At 35.6% G+C, this 25,578-nt stretch overlaps 1 protein-coding gene and 1 pseudogene across 16 annotated transcripts in view; both read right to left on the bottom strand.

The window, feature by feature from the left end:
* The window catches only part of AHI1 (Abelson helper integration site 1), a 233,719-nt gene that overhangs the window by 84,122 nt on the left and 124,019 nt on the right, over nt 1–25,578 (bottom strand). Inside the window, exon 23 of one of the 16 annotated variants that reach the window (XM_038526085.1) lies at nt 24,857–24,970. The exons of the other annotated variants lie outside the window; for them this stretch is intronic. Within the exon in view, the coding sequence (XP_038382013.1) occupies nt 24,872–24,970 (99 nt within the window). The 3' untranslated portion in view covers nt 24,857–24,871. Of the gene's footprint in view, nt 1–24,856; nt 24,971–25,578 lie in introns of those variants that run through there. 16 annotated transcript variants of the gene reach the window in all.
* Nucleotides 1,282–18,515, bottom strand: LOC102156675 (annotated as a pseudogene).

A 25,578-nucleotide genomic window follows, 5' to 3' on the forward strand; every position in this document is an offset into this window, starting at 1 on the left:
TGCTTCAGCTGGGTCTATAGTCACTGGAAAGCTTTGTGCCAGGCTGCAGCAAATGTGCATCTGGATCTCACAACCTTCCCTCCGCTTTCTTCCCTCCTTCACTTGGTTTCAGACTTCTGGCCTCTAAGAATAGTGAGAGAATGAACTTCTGTTGTTTTAAGCCACACCATGTTATAATGGCCCTAGAAAATGAATACATGTGAATTTTACTTTGGTGAATGCTGGATTTTCTTATTTTCTCTGAAAGAGTGTTGGACCTTTTTCTGACATGTAGTTACCTGGGATTAGTATGACCCTTTCCAGGATTGATTTTGAGTTTTGGTAGAGCAGATTCAAGAGGCTTTGAGTCTAGGGCTCTGTAGTCCCCACTACAGAGGGGACTGTGATCCTCCTGATAATTCTACCTGATGCCTCACATATTAGAAATTTTTTCCATTCTGGCTGTCAAGAATGTGAATTGTTCCTATTCTGCTGTGTAGCCTACTAATTTCTTATGGTTTTTTTCCTTATGGGGTTTAATCCCAAGTGCACATCAGTACTCAGCCAAAGATATATTAAGAGTACTTCTTATGGTTACCAGCAGGATTATTCCCAATTAACATATGGTGAAACAAAAAGTAACATCTCAGTAATTATTATTTTTTTTGTCAGACGCCTTGTTGCTGTTAAAAGCACATTAAAATGTGTACGGTTTTAGCGCTCATGATGAAGGCACTTTCGACCTTCTCATACATTTGGCATTCTTTATGAAAGCACATTAAGCTTTAATATAGAAATATTTGGGTTACACTTAACTTGTGCTTAAGTGATAATAAGACATTGTTTTTATTTTTTAATTTTATGTATTTTCTCCTCACGTATGGACCTCTTTTGTAGGCTTAGAGTGACCTCTGGCTATGTGGCTGGTTTTGTGATTTTGCCACTGTGGTATACTGGAACAGAGAGCACCTTACATGCAAGAACAATTAACTGGAGCAAAGGGAGAAGATACTTCTTTTCGCAGATTCCTTAAGGATTGTGTAGAAACAAGCATAGTCTAAGCCAGGCAGTTCCATTTGCAGCACTGTTTTTTATGTAGCTATAACACGATGGGACTATAGCTTTTTAAACCATGAAACACAGCCTGAGAGACTGTACCTTCCAGCTGAAACAAAGAATTTATAACAGATTGTGTTACAGATGCTTTTTTCTGCTTCTTGGACATTTAGGAAACATTCCTAGTGAATATGTAAAATTCTGAGAACCGGTTATTATTATTTTTTCCCTTCTTTTGAGCTGTAAACTTCTGCATTATTTACAAGAGGTCTGGGTATAGCTGTAGCATTTCAAATGCCTTCTGAGAGAAATGGACCATTTCCTTGGCTATTGAAGATATTTCTCACATAAACAAAAGTTTGTATATCTTGAAACCCCCTTTTTCCTAAACTCTGTGTTTTTTTGGAGTTAAAATGGCTATGACAGCCTCATCACACACTGAAGACAATCCCTTCTGGGTTAAAGCTGAACTTTTCACATGTGAGCTCCTATCTCTTTTGCTAGTTTCTGACCTTGTTCTACACATATGGGTTCTTCTTTCCTATTATTAAGTCTTACTACAGCTTTGGGGTCACTTTGAAGGTCAGTCGGTGTTCTAAGGCACATTTAGTGTGTACTCTCTAAGTTCTGGTGTCCACTCCTCCTTTACATCTTGAAATAGGGCCAGAGAGGAGCATTTAAGGAAGACCACAGTCACTGGATAAGATAAAGTCCTCAGATGATCATAGCTTTCCTGTCTGGTCATACTTTATGCTGTTGAACCTCAGGAGGTACTGCTTGCTCTCTACACTGATGCGGACTGCACTGAAGATGGGGAGGCACCAGTCCTCCAGCAAAGTGTCAGTGGCACGGCTCATGAGTAAGCAGGTCTTGTCCACCACCCTGTCGCCAACCACCATGCACCTGAGCATCAGTGCTGCACTGTAGCCAGCTAGCCTCTGGGTGGGCCTCCCTTTCCTGCCCTGGCTATGCCTGCCCTCTGCCCCAGTAATTATTTAACAGGTAAAATAAGGTTTAAGAAAGTCTCATTCCTCGATAATGTCAATTACAGAATATTTAGTCTTTGTCATTAAAATAGAAAGGAACAGATTAAAACAATGTTAGCAGAAAACCAAATTTAGCAATAAATTCTGAATTTCACAGAAGCAGATTACTGAATATCCAAAGACTACTTTACTAAGAGTGACATTGGGCCTATATTTTATTTCATGCAAGGAATAAAGAAATATACAGCCCTATTTTTAACATCATGTGGTAGGAATGTATATTTTTTTTATGATTATTTTTGTAAGTACTATGTAAGATACGCTAAAGATATTTATAAAAAAGAAACCAAGATTCTGTTATTTTAACTGATCTTATCTGTAATAATAAATTAAAAAAAGAGATAAAAAAGTAAATAACTGCACCAAGTTTATTGTCTCTGTACCAAACTATCTGTTCCTATCCTGCCACATAGTGTTAGTATATATAAACTTTATACAATTCATCAAATATTTGAAAATATTTAATTCCAACTACTTCTGGTAAAGTAACTAAGGTAATGGAAAGAATACCAAACTGGAATCAAAATGTTGAGCATTCCAGTCCTGTTTGGTCCTCCAAGGCTGAAGTATATCATAAAATACTCAGATTGGATATCTGTAAACTAAGGGGTTTGAACCAGATGCTATGTGGTATACCCTCCAGCTTTAAAATTCTATTGTACCAGGTACTCAAATAACTATTCCAAAAGAACAGCATTCATAGATTTTAAAGTAAATTTAAAATATTAATTTGATGGGTAATAGTGTAGTTGTATTATTTGTGCTCATCCATAAATTGGGAAAGCTTGTCTGACTGCTTCCAACACTACACAGGAAATCCTCCTTTTAATAAACGAAGAACAACAACAGTAAAGCATTTCTTCCGAATTACCATTTGGAAACACTACTCCTCTGACAAATATAAGTGACCTGACCTTTGGACTTTACAAATCAAGCTACTCATTTTATACGATGATTAGCATTCACTTAAAACTTTTCTTACTGGAAATTGTAATGCATACATTTTGTTACAGTGAATCATTAGTATTTCATTTAAAAAGGCTTCAAAATGTATCTTTCTAATCAAGATACGTTTTTTAAAAATCAAGAGAATAATGTAAATTTTTATAGACTATAGATTTTTTTGTTGTTAGTGAAGAAAAATGACAGTGTAGTTTTTCTTTCTTGATAGGGATAGCGAAGGGAAAATTCTGAATCACTGGTTGAGATTAGAATCTCAAATTGTGGTCTCTAGACCAGGAGCAGCAACATTACCTGGAAATTTGTTAGAAATGCAAATTCTTGGATCTCATTCCAGAGCCAACTAAAATAATATATTCTGGAGATGGGCCCAGCAATCTGTGATTCTTAAACATACCTAAAGTTTAGTTAATACTTTATTTCAATGATCTACTTTATAAAACACACCCACTTATTTTTTGCACTTATCAACTGAACGGGTAGGTAAGAAACAACATAACAACATAACAACAGCCCAATCTTATAACAAAGTGTTACTGGCAAAACTTAAAAAGTAAACCTGTTCCTACCTTCCTATTACTTATCTTGCTTAATTTTCCTCTTGTTTCACTGAAATGTAGACTGGCTCCAGATCTGAGTAACTTAACATCTGTTTTGACATTTTATCAAAAAGCACATGCTCAAAGTGCAAGTAGGAGTCAGGGCAAACATTTCTTAGGTTTTCCTCCAATCTCTTGAGGATTAATGAAATTTTTAAAATAGAAAAACAAGCAAAACTGAAAAATTAAATCTGTTCACTCAGCAATAAATATGAGGTACCTACCGTGCCTGAGCTACTCTTAAAGGTTGGGCAGATAGCAGTGAACCATATAGACAAAAATCTCTGCTCTAAGAGAGCTTCTGTTTATGGATGTTTCATTGTTTTTGGTATGGCAGCCCTTTTTAAAAAAAAGGATATTTAAAATATTTGTACAAGTTACTCTTCTGTTTATCTACTTTTAAGTTGCTAATACACAGTACCAGGATGTATGCTCATATTAAATTCTAAAATAATTTATTATGAATTACTTCTGAAAAATATGTGAATTTCTTGAAATTCTCTTAATAGGGACACCTGGATGGCTCAATGGCTAAATGTCTGCCTTCAGCTCAGGGTGTGATCTCAGTGTCCTGGGATCAAGTCCTGCATTGAGCTCCCACAGGGAGCCTGCTTCTCCCTCTGCCTATGTCTCTGTCTCTTTCTCTGTGTCTTTCATGAATATATAAATAAAATCTTTAAATAAATTTCTCTTAATAGACCATGAGCTATGAGCAAATTAAAAATTATCAGTAAGACAAATATATTGCAGACTATTTATTTATTTATTTATTTATTTATTTATTTATTTATTTATTATTTATGATAGATAGTCACAGAGAGAGAGAGAGACAGAGACAGAGACAGAGACACAGGCAGAGGGACAAGCAGGCTCCATGCACCGGGAGCCCGACGTGGGATTCGATCCCGGGTCTCCAGGATCGCGCCCTGAGCCAAAGGCAGGCGCCAAACCGCTGCGCCACCCAGGGATCCCTAGATAATATATTTAAACAAAGTAAATTTAAGTATTTGTAAATAACATATTATTCACAATTTATATACACAGTTTTAGTAGTTATAAATTTTGTACTCCATAGTTTAAGGCAGTGATTTATAGAGATTATATATAAAAATATATCCCTTAAGATAAATGAATGTTCTTCCTTTTACTGTACTGCATTTATTATCTGCTTTTATCTAGCTGTTGATGCTACTTTCCTGACCAGGTCTTTCCGTAAACCATAAGGGTTGTGAGAGGTAGTAAAAATTTTTAAAAAATACTTAAACATGAAAATTTATAAATATTAAATGAAAAAATGTGTTAACTTGTTAATAATATAAAGACATAAGTATGTAAATGTTAAAAAACTTAAAAATAGACATAGGCAAGTTAGTTAGGAGTCTTCAAATAGACCCGTATTGCTTCAAAACTACTTTGAAAAAGCCCTCTCTAAACTTGAATAGGCACTTATACAAATCCAAAAATGTCTAAGTGAGCTGCAATTTCTTTTGTTTTCTTTTAGAGTGAAGTATGGGTGTATGTCTCTATGCTTAAACATGCATTATAACGATGAGACATATTAAAATTAACATAAGGTCTGGACACAAGTCTTTTAAGAATGAAATTTAAATCTCTTTTTTAAAAGATGTTATTTATTTATTCATGAGAGAGAGAGAGAGAGAGAGAGAGAGGCAGAGACACAGGAAGAGGGAGAAGCAGGCTCCATGCAGGGAGCCCGATGTGGGACTCGATCCTGGGTCTCCAGGATCACGCCCTGGGCTGAAGGCGGCGCTAAACTGCTGAGCCACCCGGGCTGCCCCTTAAATCTCTTTTTGATGCTTAATGGCACCTTCAGGATTTCCTGGGCACCAACTCTATGTGCAAAGAGTTGCAGTCCTTAAAAAATATAAAGTTTTCGAGAACTACTTAAGAGCACTCCTAAAAATATTTGTTAAATTAACAGAATTCATTAAGATTATACACAATTTCTAAAAAGATGAATTAATTAATACTCATATAGTAAATATCTCCAGTGTGTGCTATATATATGGCAGTGTACACAGTATGGGAAATACAAAGAAATGCAGCCTACAGTTCTTGACCTGAAAATGCTTAGAATAAAATTAAGAAAAATATACTATTTCAAACATTATGCATTAAAAATCCCTATTTTTATAGTTTAGCAGAAATGAATACATTTAAAATAATCTGCTCTGTTTTATGAAATATTAATATTTTATATAAAAATACCTCATTTAGATGACTTCATTTTACTCAACCAAGGTTTTAAATTTATTAGTTCTAAAACAAGTATATAAACCTCAGTTTGGGTCTTTTCTCAGCATCAGTGTTCATCTATTGTTATTTAATAATCTGCTATGCTATAGGTATGTGTGTATTCATTTAATAATCTGCTATGCTATAGGTATGTGTGTATTCATCTAGATATATCTAGAAATATATGTATCTATCATTTATTTCATGCTTACTATATGCCAGGGATGTGCTAAGCGCATAGTATATATATGCATATTCTTTTTGTTTATTTGATAGAGACAGTGTGCTCATGTTCATGAGTGGGGGGAGTGGGAGAGAAAATCTCAATCAGACTCCCTGCTGAGCATGGACCACCCCCTCCCAAAGTGGGGCTTGACTCATGACCCTGAGATCATGACCTGAGTTGAAACCAAAAGTCAGACACCCACTGACTGAACCTCCCAGGTGCCCCATAAGCATATTCTACGTATATGTGTGTGTGTGTATTTGTGCACATACACACATATTCATAACTACTCTCCTATTTAGTACTTATTATGCTTTTAATTTCTTTAATTATAAACTAAAGGAATTATTATTTGTCTAAATCACACAGCTTGGCAGATTCTAGATTGTGGGTCTGCTTTTCTCTTAAGCCTATGCTTTTAGTCTGTAAATTTACATATTTAAATTTGAAGTTAGATGCCTTCAAGGAACTAAGTAAATATGAAGCTGCTTGGTTCATTGTCTGTGACTTTCCTTAAGATTACGCTGAAAGGAGGATATTAATTAAAAACTTGGTATTTCTATTAAAGAAGGCACCTGAAGATCATCAAAGCATTTTTTTTCATATTAGCTTCTTAGTCACAATTTGTTGAGGACACCAAACTGGGAAGTTATATGGGAAACTGAAATTGGGCCAAGATGACAAATTATATATGTATATTAACATGTGGGCCCATCTGATTACTGTAGTTTATATTTAAGGGTACTGAAATGACTAGAGGCAGAGGTAATGAGGAAAGACTTTACAAAAGAATCTTGAATATTAGTTTATAAATGTAAAGAGAAAAGCTTTTTAGGTTGCTGTTAGCCAGATATCAATACCTCACTGCTCATCTTAAACACTGACGCTTGTCTATTTCCAATTCTTTTTTTTTTTTTTTTAAGGATTTTATTAATTTATTCATGAAAGACAGACAGAGAGAGAGACAGATAGAGAGACAGAAATACAGACAGAGGGAGAAACAGATTCCATGCAGGAAGCACGATGCGGGACTCAATCCCGGGTCTCCAGGATCAGGCCCTGGGCTGAAGGCAGGTGCTAAACCTCTGAGCCACCCGGGCTGCCCTCTATTTCCAATTCTAATGTCAACCCAAATATTTATTTAATTGGTGACTTTCCTGAGTAATTCTATTAAGTTTGTATTTTTTGTGTTGTTTGACCACTGAAGTGTCTATTTGATTAGCTTAGTGGTCAGCCAATGGTTGAACAGAAATTTCCTTAAATGCCTGGAACCAAGTTCTTGCAGCCTTTTCTAAGGGGCTCTGTGTGTGTTGGGATTTGTTTTCACTGCTTCAATAGGCAGTTTACTAAATAAATATTAACAGTAACAATAACAAAAATGATAAGCCATGGGGAATGGGTATAGAGAATATAATTTCCAGGTGTGCCACATTATACCATTCCAAATGTCTAGTTATTAACAAAAAATTATGATACACATAAAGAAGCAATAAAGGAATCAAATGAATCAACAGAAATTGCCCCTGAGAAAGCCCAGACATTAGATTTACTATATCTATACCTATATCTGTATCTATAAAGAAGAAGTATAGGAATTATATCACAGCAAATAGAAAACTTCAATAAAAAACAGAAATTATAAATAAAACAAATTCTGGAGTTGAAAGGTACAGTAATAACTAGAGGGGCTCAAGAGACTTGAAGTAGTAGAGGAAAGAATCAGTGAACTTTTAAGATAAGTAAATTGGGATTACCTAGTCTGAGGAACAGATAGAAAAAAGAATGTCAGAGTCTCAGAAATGCATGGGATACCACCAACTGTGCTATTATGTGCATAATGAGAGTCCCAGAAGGAGAGAAAAGACAGAAAGGGGACAAAAAATATTTGAATACATAATAGCCCTAAACTCCCCAAATTTGATGAAAAATATGTACATCCAAGAAGCTAAACAAACTCCAACAAGAAAAACTCAAAAAAGATCCACATCTGGAAATATCACAAACTACTGAAAGACAAAGACCAAGAATCCTGAAAGCAAGAGAAAAATAACACATCACATAGAAAGGATTCTCAAGAAGACTAACAACAGACTTCTCATCAGAAACCCTGCAGGTCAAAAATTAGTAGGAACAGGCTTTCAACATTTTGTGCTGAAGGAAGACTCAACCTACCATTCAATATGCAACAAAACTATCCTTTAAGAAGGAAGGAGAAATTAACATATTCCCAGATAAATTATAAGAGATATCAAACTACCAGATCTTCCCTTCAAGAAAAACTAATGGGAGTCCTTCAGGTTGAAACAAAAAGGACATTTTGACAGTAACTAAAATCTACATGAAGAAATAAACAGCAGTAGGAAAGGTAACTACATAGATAAATATAAGTAGATTATATATAATATATATATATTACATTTTTTTTGTAAGTCCTCCATCTAATTTAAAAGACAATTTGCAGGGGCGCCTGGGTGGCTCAGTTGAGTGTCTGCCTTCAGTTCAGGTCATGATCCCAGGGTCCTGGGATCCAGCCCCATATCCAGTGGGGAGCCTGCTTCTCCCTCCCCTCACCCCCTGCTGTCTCTTGCTATCTCTTTCTAAAAAAAAAAAAAAAAAAAAAAAACAAAAAAAAAACCCACAAGAAATAATTATAAAAATGTGTCGATAAGCTTACAATGTACAATGATATAATCTAAACAATAATAGCACAAAGGAGACAAAAAGAAAAAGAGCTGTGTTACAGCAAAATTTTTATATACTACTGAAATTAAGGTGATATTAATCCAAACTAGATTGTTTTAAGTTAAAATGTTAATTCTCAGGATAACCACTAAGAAAACAACTCAAAGAAAGTATATAAAAAGGGAATTAAAATGGCATAGTGAAAAATATTTAACTAAAAAAAGTGAGCGATAAGAATATGGGAATCAAGAAAAAAAAGATATTTCAGATATAAACAACTCTACAAAATTGGGAGGTCTCTGGGTGGCTTAATTGATTAAGCATCTGCCTTGGGCTCAGGTTGTGATCCCAGGGTACTAGGATCAAGCCCTGCCAGGCTCCTTGCTTAGTGGGGAGTCTGCTTCTCCCTCTCCCTCTGCCCTCCCAACTCCCCACCCTCAACTCATGTGTGCTCTTTCTCTTAAATAAATAAAATCTTAAAAACAAAAAAGAAAACAAAACTGGGGTGCCTGGGTGGCTCATTCTATTAAGTGTCCGACTCTTAATTGTGGCTCAGGTCATGGTCTCAGGGTTGTGAGATATGTGAGATCAAGCTCTGCATTGGACTATGCTCTGGGCATGTGGAGCTGGCTTAAGATTCCCTTTTTCCCTCTCCCTCTGCTCCTCTCCTTCCTCCCATCCTCTTATCCCTCAAAAACAAATGATCAAACAGCAACAAAAAAAACAAAGAAAGCAAAACCACATTGTAGACTTTATTCTACCCCATTAGTAATTACTTTAAATATAGATAGATTAAATACTCCAAATAAAATACAGATTATCAGCATGGGAAAAAAATGATCTAACTGTATGCTGTTTATAAAAGACACATGTGGAAAGCCCAGGTGGCTCAGTGGTTTAGCACCGCCTTCAGCCCAGGGCGATCCAGGAGACCTGGGATCGAGTCCCACATCAGGCTCCCTGCATGGAGCCTGCTTCTCCCTCTGCCTGTGTCTCTGCTTCTCTCTCTCTCTCTGTCTCTCATGAATAAATAATTCTTAAAAAAAAAGGACACATTTTAATTTAAAGACAAAAAAAATTAAATAAGATGAAAAAACTATACCACACAAACAGAAATCCAAAGAGAGCTGGGGTTTCTACTCTAGTAATTCTATTCTTTTTTTTTTTTTTTTTTTTTTAGTAATTCTATTCTTAAAAATAGAATTTAAGACAAAAACTGTCAGTAGAGACAATGACAAAAAGTCAATCAGAAGACATAAGTATGTATAAACATATATGTATCTAATACAGACTTCTAAGTACATATATCTCTAAGTATATAAGGCAAAACTGGTAGAAGTAAAATGTTAAACAGACAGTTCCACAACAATGGTTGGAGACTACACTATCTCTCAACAGTGAGAAGAACTAGGCCCAACATCAATCTGGAAACAGAACACTTGATCAATACTATAAACCAACTAAATCTAACAGACATCTGTAGAACACTGCACCCAACAAAAGCAGAATACATATCCTTCCTACGTGCACACAGAGCATTCTCTAGGATAGACGTATTCTAGGCCTTAAGATAAGCCTTTAAAAATTTAAACCCCTGAAATCATAGAAAGTATGTTCTCTAACCACAATGAAATGAAAAAAGGAATCAGTTACAAGATGACCTTTGGATCAGTTACAAGATGACCACATAAATATGTGGAAATCAAACAACACACTACTAAATAACCAATGGGTCAAAAAGAAATCAATCAGGGAAATTAGGAAAAGATACACACAAAGAAATAAACATAACCTGCCAAAATGTATGAATGCAGCAAAAAGTAGTGATCTGAGGAAATTCTGCAGCTGTAAATGCTTTTATTGAGCAGAAAGATATCAAATCAATAATCCAATCTTATACTTTATTTTTTTTTATTTTTTAAAGATTTATTTATTTGTGATAGACAGAGAGAGAGAGAGAGAGAGAGAGAGAGAGAGAAAGAGAGGCAGAGACACAGGAGGAGGGAGAAGCAGGCCCCATGCAGGGAGCCCGATGCGGAACTCGATCCCGGGACTCTGGGATTGTGCCCCGGGCCAAAGGCAGGCGCCAAACTCCTGAGCCACCCAGGGATCCCCAATCTTATACTTTAAAACTAAAAAATAAAACTAAATGCAGAGTGAGCAGAAGGAAGAAAATGATAAACACTAGCATGGAAGTAAATGAAATAGCAAATAGAAAAAGAATAAAGAAAATTAATAAAACTAAAAATTGGTTCTTTGAAAGATCAATAAAACTAATAAAACTAACTAGACTGACTATAGGGTGGGGGGTGGGTAACATTCAAATTAATAAAATCAAGTATGAAAGAAGAGACATCAGAACTGGACTTAGAGAAATAAAAAGGATTACTAATGGAGTGCTATTATCAACTGTATCCTAAAAAATTAAGTAGCCCAGATAAAACAAATACATTGCTAGAAAGACGCAAAACTCACTGAAGAAAAAGAAAATCTGAATAAACCTGTAAGGATAGAGATTGAATTAGCAATTAAAAAACTTTCCACAAAGAAAAGCCCACATACAGTATGCATCATTGATGAACTGTACCAAATGTTTTTTATTTTTATTTTTTTTGTACCAAATGTTTAAAGATGAAATAAGATCAATCTTTCACAGTCTTCCAAAAAATAAGAGAGAAATGAACACTTTACAACTCATTCTATGGAGTCAATATTACTGACTGTGATCCCAAAACTAGAGAAGAAACTACAACTAAAATCTCTTATGAATACTGATGTAAAAACATTAATAAAATACAAGTAACCAGAATTTACAACATATAAAAAAAGATTATACATCATAACCAAGTGTCCGACGAAAGATGAATGGATAAAGAAGATGTGGTTTATGTATACAATGGAATATTACTCAGCTATTAGAAATGATAAATACCCACCATTTGCTTCAACGTGGATGGAACTGGAGGGTATTATGCTGAGTGAAGTAAGTCAGTCGGAGAAGGACAAACATTATATGTTCTCATTCATTTGGGGAATATAAATAATAGTGAAAGGGAATATAAGGGAAGGGAGAAGAAATGTGTGGGAAATATCAGAAAGGGAGACAGAACGTAAAGACTGCTAACTCTGGGAAACGAACTAGGGGTGGTAGAAGGGGAGGAGGGCGGGGGGTGGGAGTGAATGGGTGACGGCACTGGGGGTTATTCTGTATGTTAGTAAATTGAACACCAATAAAAAATAAATTAAAAAAAATCCTAGGAATGAGAGGTTGGTTTACATGAAAACCAGTCAATGTAAAATACTATATATATTTTTCTGGGGAGGGTGAGAGGGGAGAGCAGAGGGAGAGAGAGAGACTCTTAAGTAGGCTCCATGCCCAGTGAGAGGCTGATCTCACAACCTGATCATGATCTGAGCTGAAATCAAGAGTCAAGACACTTAACTGACTGAGGCACCCAGGTGCCCCTAAAAGATCAGATTAATAGCATTAAGGACAAATTATCTCAAAAGATACTGCAAAAGCATCTTAACAAAGTCTAACATCCTTTCCTGATAAAATATTCAACAAAGAAAGAACACAAAGCAACTTCCTCAGCCTGAAACAAGATACGTACAGAAAATACACTAACAACATACTTAATGGTCAAAGACTGAAAGTTTTCCCCTAAAGATGAGGAACAAGACAATTTCCACTGAACTGGAGATTCTAGCTAGGATAATTAAGTTAGGAATAAAAAGGCATTCAGGTGGAAAGGAAGAAGTAAAACTATTTCTATTAGTAGATAACATGATATTGTATATAGATAATCTCAAGGAACCTACCAAAAACCCCCAAACATCTTTTAGAATAAAAAAATCAACAATGTTGCAGAATACAACATCAATATAAAAAGTCAAGTATATTGCTATACCTGATAAATGAACAATCTGAATATAAAACCAATTCATTAGCAATAGCATTGAAAAAAATTAAGTACTTCAAATAAAAGTATGAGTTATATACTGAAAATCACAAAATATCATTGAAAAAAATTAGTATCTAAATAAATTGAAAGATCCACATTACTAGATTGAAAGATTTAAATTCTTTAATTTTGATCTACAGATTCAACAAAATCCCTATCAAAAGTTTTACAGAAACTGAGAAGGTGACTGTAAAATTCATACAGAAACACAGAAACCTAGAGTTGCCAAAACAATCTAGAAGAATGAAGCTGGGGACATGCCCTGATTTTAAAACTTACTATAAAGGTAGAGTAATTGAAACAGTAGATTACTGGCATAAACACAGGTATATGTAATTATATGCAATATAATTAAGAGCCCAGATATAAAGCTTTACATTCATGGTCAACTGATATTTGACAAGGGTGCCAAGACCATTAAATGGGGGAGGAATAGTCTTTTCAATGAATGGTGCTGCTAAAACTAGATAGCCACATGCAAAAAAATAAAGTTGTATTCCTAATTCACACCATATACAAAAATTAACTCAAAATGGATTCTAGAACTAAAGGTAGAATTAAATGTATAAAACTCTCATAAGAAAACTGGAATCAATCTTTGTGACCTTGGATCAGACAATGGTTTCTTAGATATGAGATCAAAACACTGAGTGACAAAACAGTAGTAAACTGGATTTTATAAAATTAAAAAAAAAATGTTGTGCTTCAAAGGACATGATCAAGAAAGATAAAAGACAACCTACAGAATGGGAGAAATATCCGCAAATTATCTTTTTGATAAAAGACTTGTACTAAGAGTATATAAAAAATGCTTACAAGTCAACAATAGGACAAACTCAATTAGATATAAGTAATACAAATATTTTTATATATTTATATATAATTTATATAGTATGCAATTGATGTATGTATAATATTTATACATCATAAGCCTGGTGTATGGTAAGTTCTCAGTGTTAGGAATAACTAAAATTATTTAACTCCTAAAGTTCTTTGAGTTATTATAGAGGGATTTTGTAATAAAATATTTATATAGGATGTTTACAGTTATAAATGTGGTCCTATTTTCCAAATTAAATATAGATTTGCTAATGTCAATTCTATTTCTAAAAACAAGAATTCATTTCTACCTTTGGTACAATAAGCTCTCAATCCAACATGTACTTATACACATATATATATTTATACACATATATATATAACATATACTCATTTAAAATATAGATCTAATTTATAATATAGTAAAATATAATTAATATTTGCCCAATTAGGAAATGGGCAAAGGAATTGACTAGATTTCCAAAGAAGATACACAAATAGCAATTCAAAAGATACTCTATCCTTAGTCACTAAGGAAACACAAATCAAGATAGCACTTCCCTTCCATCAGGACGGCTATAATAAAAAGGACAATAACAAGTGTTAGTGAGGATATGGAGAAATTTAAACCCTCATACATGGCTGGTAGGATTGATTGTAAGATGGTTTAGCCACCTTGGAGAATATTTGGGCAGTTCCTCAAAATGTTAAACATAGAGTTACCATATGACACAGCAATTCCACCACTAAATATACGCCCGAGAACTGAAAACGTCCACACAAAGACCTATACTTGGATGTTTACATACTATTACTCATAATAGCTAAAAAACAGAAGCAACACAAATGCTCAACAACAGATTGATAGATAAAATGTGGTAAATCCATGTAACAGAGTCATTTGGCCATATAAAAGAATGAAATTCTAACGCATGCTACAACACAGAACAACTCTGAAATCATTATGCTAAGTGAAAGAAGCCAGGTACTAAAGGTAACATATGATATCACTGCATTTATATCCAATGTCAAGAACAGGCAAATCCATAGAGACAGAAAGTAGATTAGTATTTGCCAGGGGCTACCTACAGAGAGAAGGCGATGGCAGGGGTTTATTGATGAGTAAGGGATTTCTTTTTAGGGTACCAAATACATTTTAAAATCAGACAATGAATATACTCTATAGAACCTACTGAATTTTAGACTTTAACAGGGTATATTTTACAGCTATGTGAATTAAATCCAAATAAAGCTGTGACAAAAAAAAGAGCATCCCAGAAATTATGGTTATGGAAAGTAAAGTTGGTTATGATAAATAAAACAACAGATACAAGCAGAAATACAGAGGAGACCATAGTTCTCCACAACAGAGCAGAGAGCCCAGATCTTGTCTATGGAAATGGACAAGAGAGGTTCAACTGTGGAAATATACGGAAGAGAAAGAAATACATGTGGGACATGAAAGAAAGGGAGAAGCTGAATTTGTGTAACACTAAGGTTTTGCTGGTAAGGACTAAGCAGCTGGTAGCACCAGCAACAGAAAATTACAGTCGAAAGGTCTGATGAAGGTCCTGGGAAAATGGGAATTTTATTGAGCTGTACTCATTTTCAGATTCTCTGGGTGAACAATTGTTAACAGCCTAAGTACTTCCTATAAAGATTTTTCTAGTAGAATGGAGGAAGAAGGTCAACTATGAATTTGACCATAGAACAAGAGTAAGATGAGGAGTCAATCATACTTAAGTATCAGCTGAAACTTGTGTGTGTACAATGAGCTTTATAATAAGTCTCAAAGAAAAAGGGATGAAGCCCAATCACCTCATTCTTGGGTAATAGTTACAATTATCTTCTCATTCCTTCACTCCAGTTCTTCAAACAGCTGTCTGTGGCATGTGGGTTGCAGAGTTTGAAGTGCAGCAGGTGTTTGTAATTTCCTTTCTCAAGGTCACAGGTGACTCTGCCAGTGCACTTGATAAACCACAGCTTCTGGGCCCCTTTCTTTCCACCAAACCCCAAGATCCCCCTCTCACATCCAGATTACTCTCTGCTACTTATATGACTATAACTTACCCACAGCTATTAAAATTGAATTATTTCCACGAAATCGCTAAGACTCTATCCACTAACCTCAAATCATATCTGATTAAAACTTCTTGGGGGGTAGATGGATATTTTCCAAAATATTTTTTTGAAATTGGCTTTCTTTTCTTTTTTTTTTTTAATTTTATTTATTCATGAGACACACAGAGAGAGAGAGAGAGAGAGAGAGAGAGAGGCAGACACAGGCAGAGGGAGAAGCAGGCTCCATGCAGGGAGCCTGATGTGGCACTCGATCCCGGGACTCAAGGATCACGCCCTGGGCAGAAGGCAGGCACTAAACCGCTGAGCCACCCAAGGATCCCCTTAAATTGGCTTTCTTAGGTAACTTCCATGTTAGACTCAGAGGGAAAAGTCCTATTTGGCTATGCCCTTTCCTCAAATCCAGGCCTTCATGACCCATTTTAGCTGTTATTTTGGTCAGCCTTTCCAGTAGTGCTCAGCTGCCCTTCATGACTATCCCTGCCCAATCCTGTTACAAGTTATAGTGATGACACAAAGATCAGATAAAATAATATATAGTATATAGCAGGGCATAAACTTTTTACTGGTGTTAACATTATCTGAACTGCCTGCCCCCAATTTCCACAGAATCTGCCTTGTGCCACTGAGTGACATTAGGATGTAATGGTTTATTCATATTAATGGCCTCTACTTTGAAGGAGTTAATATTTTTGGTTCAACTACTATAATTCATTAACATATTCAATTTAAATGTTTCTAGAAAACACTTTAAGGTCTTTAGTGTCTCAGTTTCCTTACTGGAAAATGATGATATTTTTATTTTCTAGAACTGTTATGATATTCAAATAAGATAAGTAACATAAAACAATTTACACAGTGCTAGGCAAACAGTAAGTGCCCAATAAATGTTAAGCATAATTATTATCATTCAACTCCTAAAGTTCTTCATGTTATCATAGAAGAATGGTGTTATAGTAAAATATTTCTGTAGAATGCCCACAACTATGAATTTGACCATATTTTCTAAATCAAATATAGATCTACTAATTCCAACTCCATTTCCCAAAATAAAAATTTATTTCCAGGTTTGGCAAATAAGCTCTGAATCCAGAAAGTGCCCTCAGAGAAGTCTATTCTTATTGCCATTAGAGAGAATACCAGGCAGAGATATGGTGACATGAAAACTTTATGAAGTTTCATTAAAGACATAGAACAAGAAGTTTCATTTCCTCTACGGATTTATCTCACTTAATCTTTATGCATCAAGCCAATCTGTGACCCAATTATGAGGTTATACCAGGAGGTATCTGCCTTACTGAATGCTGTGCTGCTATTTCTGCCAAAGACTGATTTCTGGGGACCCTGAGATAATGGCAGGATAAAAAGCAGGATAAATTCCAGAAGAGGAATATGTATATTTTTATCAAGACAAAAAAGGATCTACGGAATGTGTGTATTTTATCAAGACAGAAGAAGGATCTATGGAACATTGTTAGTGGCAGATGGCAAATGTCCTCGTAGGCAGGGAAAACAGAGCACTAGTTTGATGACTTTTGATTAAATTTCTCCCCAAATGGAAAATAATATTGTTAGGTGATGAGTGTTAAATTGTTTCTTTTCTAAATGACTGCTTCCTTCATTTTATGGCACGATCAACTCAAATTCTGGTTTCTGCTACGGACTATATTAATGCTTTCCTTAAGAATCAAAGTTTATACTGATTGGAAGGAAAATTTCAAGTAATCACCAAATCTATTTTAAAAGACATGCAAGTAAATGCTTTGTTAAAGCATATAATGTAACATAACACTGAAATTGCTTTCAAATAATAGTATCTCCCGAACAAAATGACTTCCAAATAAAAACTTAAATTGCCCACATGCAAATAAATTGTTGCTATTTTGATTTTGTTCACTGTTCAATATTTTTCTAATGTTTTAAATAAATACAATAAGCAGCATCATAAAATCTATAAATGTTAAAGAGTTTGGGAAACAGCTATTATTAAACATGAAAAAAATTCAGAATTCAAAACAATTTTGGCAGGCTAGATAGTCAAAAATATATTGATGAAATTCAACAAGGATAAATGGACAACTCTATACTTAGGGTTAGACAATATTAAGTGAATACCTGAAAGATTACTGTGTGCTGGACACTGTACTCAGTACTTTAAACAACAGAACAACACTGAATGAGGTAGGTACTATTATTAACTCCATTCTAGGGATAAGGGTACTGAGGTACAGATCAGTAAATAATGGGAAATATGTTTTGACAAAATATCTTTAAAACTCAAGGAAGTTTTGGTAGGTCACAATTCAATATTGAACGCAATATCCATATTACAGAAACCAATAATAATCACTACATTTTTTCACTGCAATTAGAATATTAAGTCCAATTCTGGATACCACTTTTCCCAGTGTGAACAAACTGGAATGGAATCAACATAGATTAAGATAAGTAGAAGAAAATGGATATACTAAAAAAGAGAAGATCAAGAGAAATAGATGCCCTTAAGCATCTTAAGAGCTGCATTTATAGATGAGGAACCTGACGTGGTCTACTACGATGGTCTGGAAGCAGAGGAAAGATATCAGTTATTTGCAGTAAAGTACAAAACTTGAGTAATTAATGAAAAACACAATGTTTACAAGGTAGAACTAGTTTTTATTTCCCAGGAAACAATCTATCTATCTTAGAAACAGGTTAAAGAGACTTTTTCTTTATCAAGAGACTTGTTTTTCAGGAAACATGAGCCTTTTTCTGTAGTAATCGGTGGCATACCTTTCTCATATGTTGATGCTAAGTACAAATGTATAGAGATTAGAAATGTTTCAACAATTTTATCACAAAATCCCATTATTAGGAGATAATGCAAATCTTTGGAAAAGTCTTGATGTTAACTACAAAGAAAAGACTCTTGGCTCTATATTTACCTGTGTGATGCTAGGTGAGCCTCTTCACTTTTCAGGGCCTCAGTTTCATAATTTATGAAATGGAAATGATAATACCTACCTGAGCATTACGCAGATGGAAAGAAAGCAGATAGATATACAGGGAACACAGTAAGTCTTTAATAGATGTATATTATGAATGTTCACAACAAAGCATTAATAAATTAAATAATAATTTGATAAAATTCTTGGAGATTCAGGATCATTATGAGAATCAGCAATATCATAATAGCCAGTAATAATATATGCAATGCCTTGTAGAATACTCAGATTGTAGTGCTGAACAAGATCATACATAATCCCTTTTAACAAACTGGTGGTTGCCAGAGGGGTGGTGGGTAGGGAGATGAGCAAAACAGGTGAAGGGGAAGTAGGAGGTATAGGCTTCCCGTTATGAAATGAATAAATCATGGGGAAAAAAGGTACAACACAGAGAATATAGTCAATGGTATTGTAATAACGTTTATAGTAACAGATGGTAGTGGACTCTTATGAGCACAGCATACCTATGTTGAATCACAATGTTGTGTACCTGTAACTAATGCAACATTGTGTTTCATTTACATTTCAAGTAAAATTTAAAAAATGCCAAATTGGAGAGAGAGGTACTAAAACAAAAAACCAAACCAAAAGAAAAACAAAAAACAAAAAACAAAACACCAAACTCCTTCTTTTGATGGATCATTACGTATTTTACTAGAGGAGATAAACTCCTTTATTTTTTACATGCTGTTCTGCTCTAAGGCATCACATTCTGCAAAACTGTGAATTAAATGTAACAGTGTTTATGGAAAAAACCTGGTTGTTGCAGACTACTTAAAATCTTTGGAGCTTTATCATGAGGGTACTGACAGAAACATTAGGGATCCTAATCAGAGTACAGATAAGGTGTTAAATCTTTGCTGGCCTTTGTACCCAGCATTTCTGTCAACCCTGAGACTTTGCAGCCTTACACCTCTGGTTCAGTGACACTTCCTTTGAAATGCAGGCTCTTAAAAGGATTTAATTTAATAGAGACCAGTTTATCAAAATTAAAAATCCAATCCAGGTTTTTAGACTTTATCCACCAAACAAGACAAGTTTTTGAAATTTGGGTAAATGTCTTAGCAGCTTCTTCATCTGTACTAGCGGTCATGAAGCTACAAAAGCAGCCACTGAAGAAGGTACTTCAGCTTTTAAGAAATTGCTCCATTTTTTCCATTTGATTGTGAGAAATATGCTGGCCTTATTGCTGTAACACTTAAAACATGCAGAAAAAAGTTCCTCTGCTTTCATACTGACATCATTCATCTATTTATTAATGTACAGAGGCTAACTGGTATCACAGAAACACACAGACTGCACTCAAGAAAGTAAGTACTCCAAAGAAACTGGGTTACGGGGCTGAGCAAGTGTTTTGGGCAGGGCACATCACCACACCTCCTTTATGGCATTAAACAGAGCCCCTGCCTTTCTAGCGGAAGCTAGACACCCTTCCAGCACTTGCTCTTTTTGCTGCGTGCAGGGGAGAAAGGACGAAAACAATTCCTCCAGAGGAAGGTCTTACCAGAACTCTGTGTTCATACTTCTAGATATCTCATTGGCTTAACTGAGAAAGTATCGCACCTAGTGTCTACCATAAAATGATTTTAATTTCTTTGGTTTTCAAATGCTTTAGATGTACTGTTTTAACATTTTTAGGCTCTTCTGAATCGTCCTTAAGTCATGGTTTTGATTAGCCGATTCCTCAAGTTCTACTGGTCTCTATAACTGAATGGATTTTCCTGTGTTAGGAGAAATAGTGAAAGAGCTTGAAGTGGACAAAAAAGATTACAGGGTGTTCTTTCAATGGAACACTAGGCAGCCTGGTCAGTGCTTTTTCCTCACTGTACTGCACATTGCTCTCTAGCCTGCTTGTTGGCTAACTTTCACAGATAACTGAATGCCAGATTTTATTGCTTGGCATCCTTTCACGATGTGCTGGACTTGTGAAGGTGGAGAGTTTAGTCCAATAGGAAAGGGACTTAGTTTCTGATCTACTGAAGACACCAAACCTGCATCCACCACTTAAGCAATAGAAAATTTCTAACAGCAATGATGGTGATGGGCATTTGCTATGTAACTTGGTGGGCACAAATGCCACGTGTATAATATGAGGAAGTGAATTCTAACTGAATCTCAAGAAGGAGATGAATGAGAGAAATGATGAGTCAGCACTTCAGGGATGACTGTGATTTACTTAGTTTTTCTGCTTTTCGAACAGTATGGGGAGCTGACAAAGATTCATTGAACTTTAGACCCAAAAATGGACTTCTTCAACCTTCCTTGTTTTACCAGCTAGGTAAGTAAGTCCCTTGGCAAGAGGCCTTGCCACAACTGCCCTACCCTATTCCTTTGCCAAATGCTAAAATCCAGTCTGCATCTTTCTCATGCAGAGAAATTTATATTGCTGGACCTTTTCTTCTATCTGAGAAATATTTATTTTGAATGTAATACAATAGCATAAATACTCAAATTTAATTTCTCACTTTTGAAGAACATGGAAAAACATTTACTTTGTACCCTATATAGGTTCATTTTATGGCAGCCCTTTTGGCGAAATGCTACTTTCTTTTTGTGACATAAGTCAGCAACGTACACACAAGGCTGAGTTAATTTGTATTCTATTTTCCATTCTCCTCTTGTGACAGGCTTTCTGAATTCTTTTGGTTTATCATACCTCCTTGTGTGATCGTCTAGCTTCCTTTCTAGGGCTCAGTTACCATTTTCCCAAAAGTTTCTAGTTATCAATGATAGAACAAAACCCTCTTCATTTCCATACTCCCCAGGCTTCTAAGATGCTACACTATTCTTGATCTCTTATGACATTCTTTTCTCTTTATCTGTCTTCTGGGAAGGTTCTTCTTCCAATCTGTTGAATACGGATATCCCTCAGGTCCAATCTGGCTCTTTGCTCTTATTTATTCCCACAGTTTTAGCATATTTTCATTTACTCATCTAAGCAGTATATAATGACAGTCTAAAAGCAATTGTGAGGGATGCCAGGGTGGCTCAGTGGTTGAGCATCTGCCTTCGGTTCAGGGTGTGATCCTGGGATATGGGATCAAGTCCCACATCAGGCTCCCTGCATGGAGCCTGCTTCTCCCTCTGCCTATGTCTCTGCCCCCCTCTCTCTCTCTCTGTTTCTCTCATGAATAAATAAATCTTAAAAAAAAAAAGTAAATAAAAGCAATTGTGAGACAGACTTTTTTCCCCCTACTTTCATGGAACTTACATCCTATTGAGGAAGACAGGTGATTAACAAGAGAACTAAATAAAAAGTTATAAATGGGGATAAATATTAAGAAGGAAAAAAGTGAGGTACAATAATAAAGATCAAGAGAGGAGGATCTACCTCAGATAGAGTGGTAAAGGAAAATCCTTGGAAAAGTTGACATTTCCTAGGATCTAAAGAAAAAGCTTGTTAGGCAAAAAGCCTGTGTATATTCCTGGCAGAGAGACCAAATGTTCAAATGCCTATGGGTGAGTGGGGAAGAGGTTGGCTGTGTTTGAGAAACTCAGAGCAAAGTATCATAAGGCGATCCTGAAGAGGTAGGCAGAGACCAGAGTAGGCAAGGCCCTACAGGCCTTGGGTTTTACTCTAAACATAGAAGTTATTGAAGAGTGTTAAGCAGGAGGATAAGCCATTATTACTTACATTCAAAAAAGATCACTCTGGCTGTTATGACTTACAGAACTAATGAATAAGGTAATCACACATTGAGGGTTGCCCAACATAGTCCCAGTTTAGGCCTGTCATCTTGGTGTAACTGGAGTTCTACATCAACTCCTTGTGAGTCACAATATGTGATAAATACATACTAAAACAAACTTTAAAATATGAACACAGAAAAACAAAGAATGTTGGTCAAAACACAGGCAGGCCATTGTGGCAACCGTCATCAGATTCCCTTGTTCCTGATGTCCCTGACCCAGCAGGGACCCTGGGGTCCTCCCCTTTGATTCGTGACTTAGTTTTACTTCTCAGACTTGGGATATGTTCTTGTCCTTTATATTTGGCCATCTCTTGTAATGAAATAATATTCAACATTCAAAAATATATTGCGTGGGGTGTACTGCATCTTTACTCATTTATTCCTTACAACAATCCTTATGGTAGGTTTTATTATCTCCACTTACAGATGAGAAAACCAAAGCACAAAGAACAAAAGAGGCTTGCCTAAAATCATGTGTAGCAAAAGTAACCGAACCAGGACATGGACCCAGGTAATGTGCTTCTGGACTCAAGTGTTCTTCATCCCCTCTTCTAATACTGTGTCACAATGTGAGAGGCCCAGATATGTTTCAGGAATAGCAAGTAGCTCAAAGTATTGAGAAAATGTTGGAAGTAAGTAAGAAAGGTAATTAAAAGACATCAAATGCCATGCTAGGTAACTTAGTTTTCAACTGGTAGGAGATGAGGTGCATTACAGGATCTTTTTTTTTTAAGATTTATTTATTTATTTTATGATAGACAGAGAGAGAGAGAGGCAGAGACACAGGAGGAGGGAGAAGCAGGCCCCATGCCGGGAGCCCGATGTGGGACTCGATCCTGGGACTCCAGGATCAGGCCCCGGGCCAAAGGCAGGCGCCAAACTGCTGAGCCACCCAGGGATCCCCACTACAGGATCTTATATGTGTGACATTTGCACTTTGGATAAGTAGCTCTGTAGAGAGTGGATTTGGGAGGTGAGTAGGAGGAGACTGGTTTCTGATTCAGCTTGTTGGATGTGCCTCCTTCCTGCATGGGGCTTCTAGATATCTTTTGTAAAGAATCTGTGTTCCCTGCCCATGATGATAAATAGGACTTCCCACAATCTATGCCTCAGCCTTCTGACTCCTGCATCTCCCTTCTAGATTTCACAGCTGTGAAGTGTGGCTCTATTGAGCACAGCAAAGTCAGATCTTCAAACTCATACTCTCTTCTGAAATCCAAGTCTATATTCTCAGTTCTCTGAACATTTCTACTTGTCCATGGCTTCTGATTACCTGAAATTTAACATGTTTAAAACTGAAAACATTGTTCTCTAAAAATCATCAAGTCTGGGGATCCCTGGGTGGCGCAGCAGTTTGGCGCCTGCCTTTGGCCCAGGGCATGATCCTGGAGACCTGGGATCGAATCCCACGTCGGGCTCCCAGTGCATGGAGCCTGCTTCTCCCTCTGCCTGTGTCTCTGCCTCTCTCTCTCACTGCGTGCCTATCATAAATAAATAATAAAAAAATTAAAAAAAAATCATCAAGTCAAAAGAGAATTAGGGGAAAAAAGTCTAAGAAACTTTTTTCTTAGTGGAGTATGTCAGTGGAGTATGCTAACAGGAAAAACCTACCTAAAGCTTCATAATTTACAGTGTTTGGAGAAACAACCAATGTGTATGTCCCGAAGAAAAAAAAAAGTTATATTATGGACAACTCACACGTGATCTGAAAGGAAAATCTATTTTGCATTTGTGTTTGAATTTCAACAGGACTGCTCTGAATTGCTACTTTATTGATAAGTAAAAACAGATTCTTTTATGACAAGTTATAAAAGCTTATACTTTATCGGTTCCCTCTCCACCCTGCAATTACCTACAGGAAGAGATTGGTCATAGGTTCTATTTTATGAGTTTTATAGGGGCACATTCACCTCAGCTTGCATAGTATGAATTCCTGGAAAATTCTACAGACTGAAAAAAATAAGGCACTTTCTTTGGATCAAACATATTTCACCTCCATAACAAAACTGCCCCAAATATTATGTTAAAATGTGAAAGATACATTTTACATAAATATATGTATAAGGCATACTAGACTAGTCTGTAGTAACAGAATATGCCCTAATGTTGCAAACTTACACAGTGGGCTGCACAGTGATATGAACCTAACAACAAAGACAACTTAAAATGTTGTAGAATAAGTATAGATTATCATATAGTCCAAAAGAGTCTTAGATTAAATTTTAATTTGAATGATTCAAATCAATATTTTTATGAACTAAGTTTAGTGTAATAGGAAAGCTACATCATGAACATCTCATATATTTTCAAAATCATAAAATATTGTAAAACATATTTAAGTTTACTACTGATAAGAGTTACATGACAAAAATTTATCAACCAGACCCTTGGAAAATCTAGGAGTGTAACTGCAGAATGAACTAATTAAAATTTTGTTGAATTCAACTTATAACAATGAAGAAAAATGAACCAATATTTAAACTCCAATCAGTCTAGGATATTTTAATTCCTGATAACTAATGAAATATTTAGATGAGTGGCAAAAGTATCCCATACCTGAGAATAATTAATCTTAATGAGGACAGGCTGGATTTTGCTTCAACCTGCTGTGACAGATGTGTAGGCTTCTGTGAAAATGCAAACTGTAATTTTATAAACTGCCAGAAAATCTATTTGTTAAAAAAAATTGTTCTCAATAATGGGGGTTGTGGGATCACTGAATAAAAGAAGAAGAAAGGAGCAATACTAGTTAGTGTTACAAGTTTGGAATGCAGGAGCTTTACAAAAATCAGCAATTGATTACAGTAGGCTGTGCTAATGTTGTTTGAATTTTAACACATCAGTTTTCACTAGAAGAGATTTGAAAACAATTCTCAAATCACTAAAAATTCTGCATATATTCGGCATGGCTTACCGTGTTTTAATTCTACCTGGAAATGTAAAAAGCTATGGGAACTACTATGCATCTAGCAGGTTATGAGCAGGTTTGTAATAACCTAAATAAGAACAAACATTTAGAGACTTCCTTATGCTAGTTGCAATTTTTCTTTGATTTGCAAATGAGTTTTTCATTTAAAGGAAATATGAGACTCAAGCCTGTGCTGACTTAACTATTAACTAACTTTTACACCTGCCTTTCAGGGTCAGACAATGACCTCTGATTAATCTGAGTCTGATATTATCCTTCACTTAACAGCAACTAGTTCTTAAAGTGGCATGATCTAATTATTTTCAT

Source organism: Canis lupus, chromosome 1 (assembly GCF_011100685.1).
Source record: "Canis lupus familiaris isolate Mischka breed German Shepherd chromosome 1, alternate assembly UU_Cfam_GSD_1.0, whole genome shotgun sequence".
Classification (NCBI taxonomy): Eukaryota; Metazoa; Chordata; class Mammalia; order Carnivora; family Canidae; genus Canis; species Canis lupus.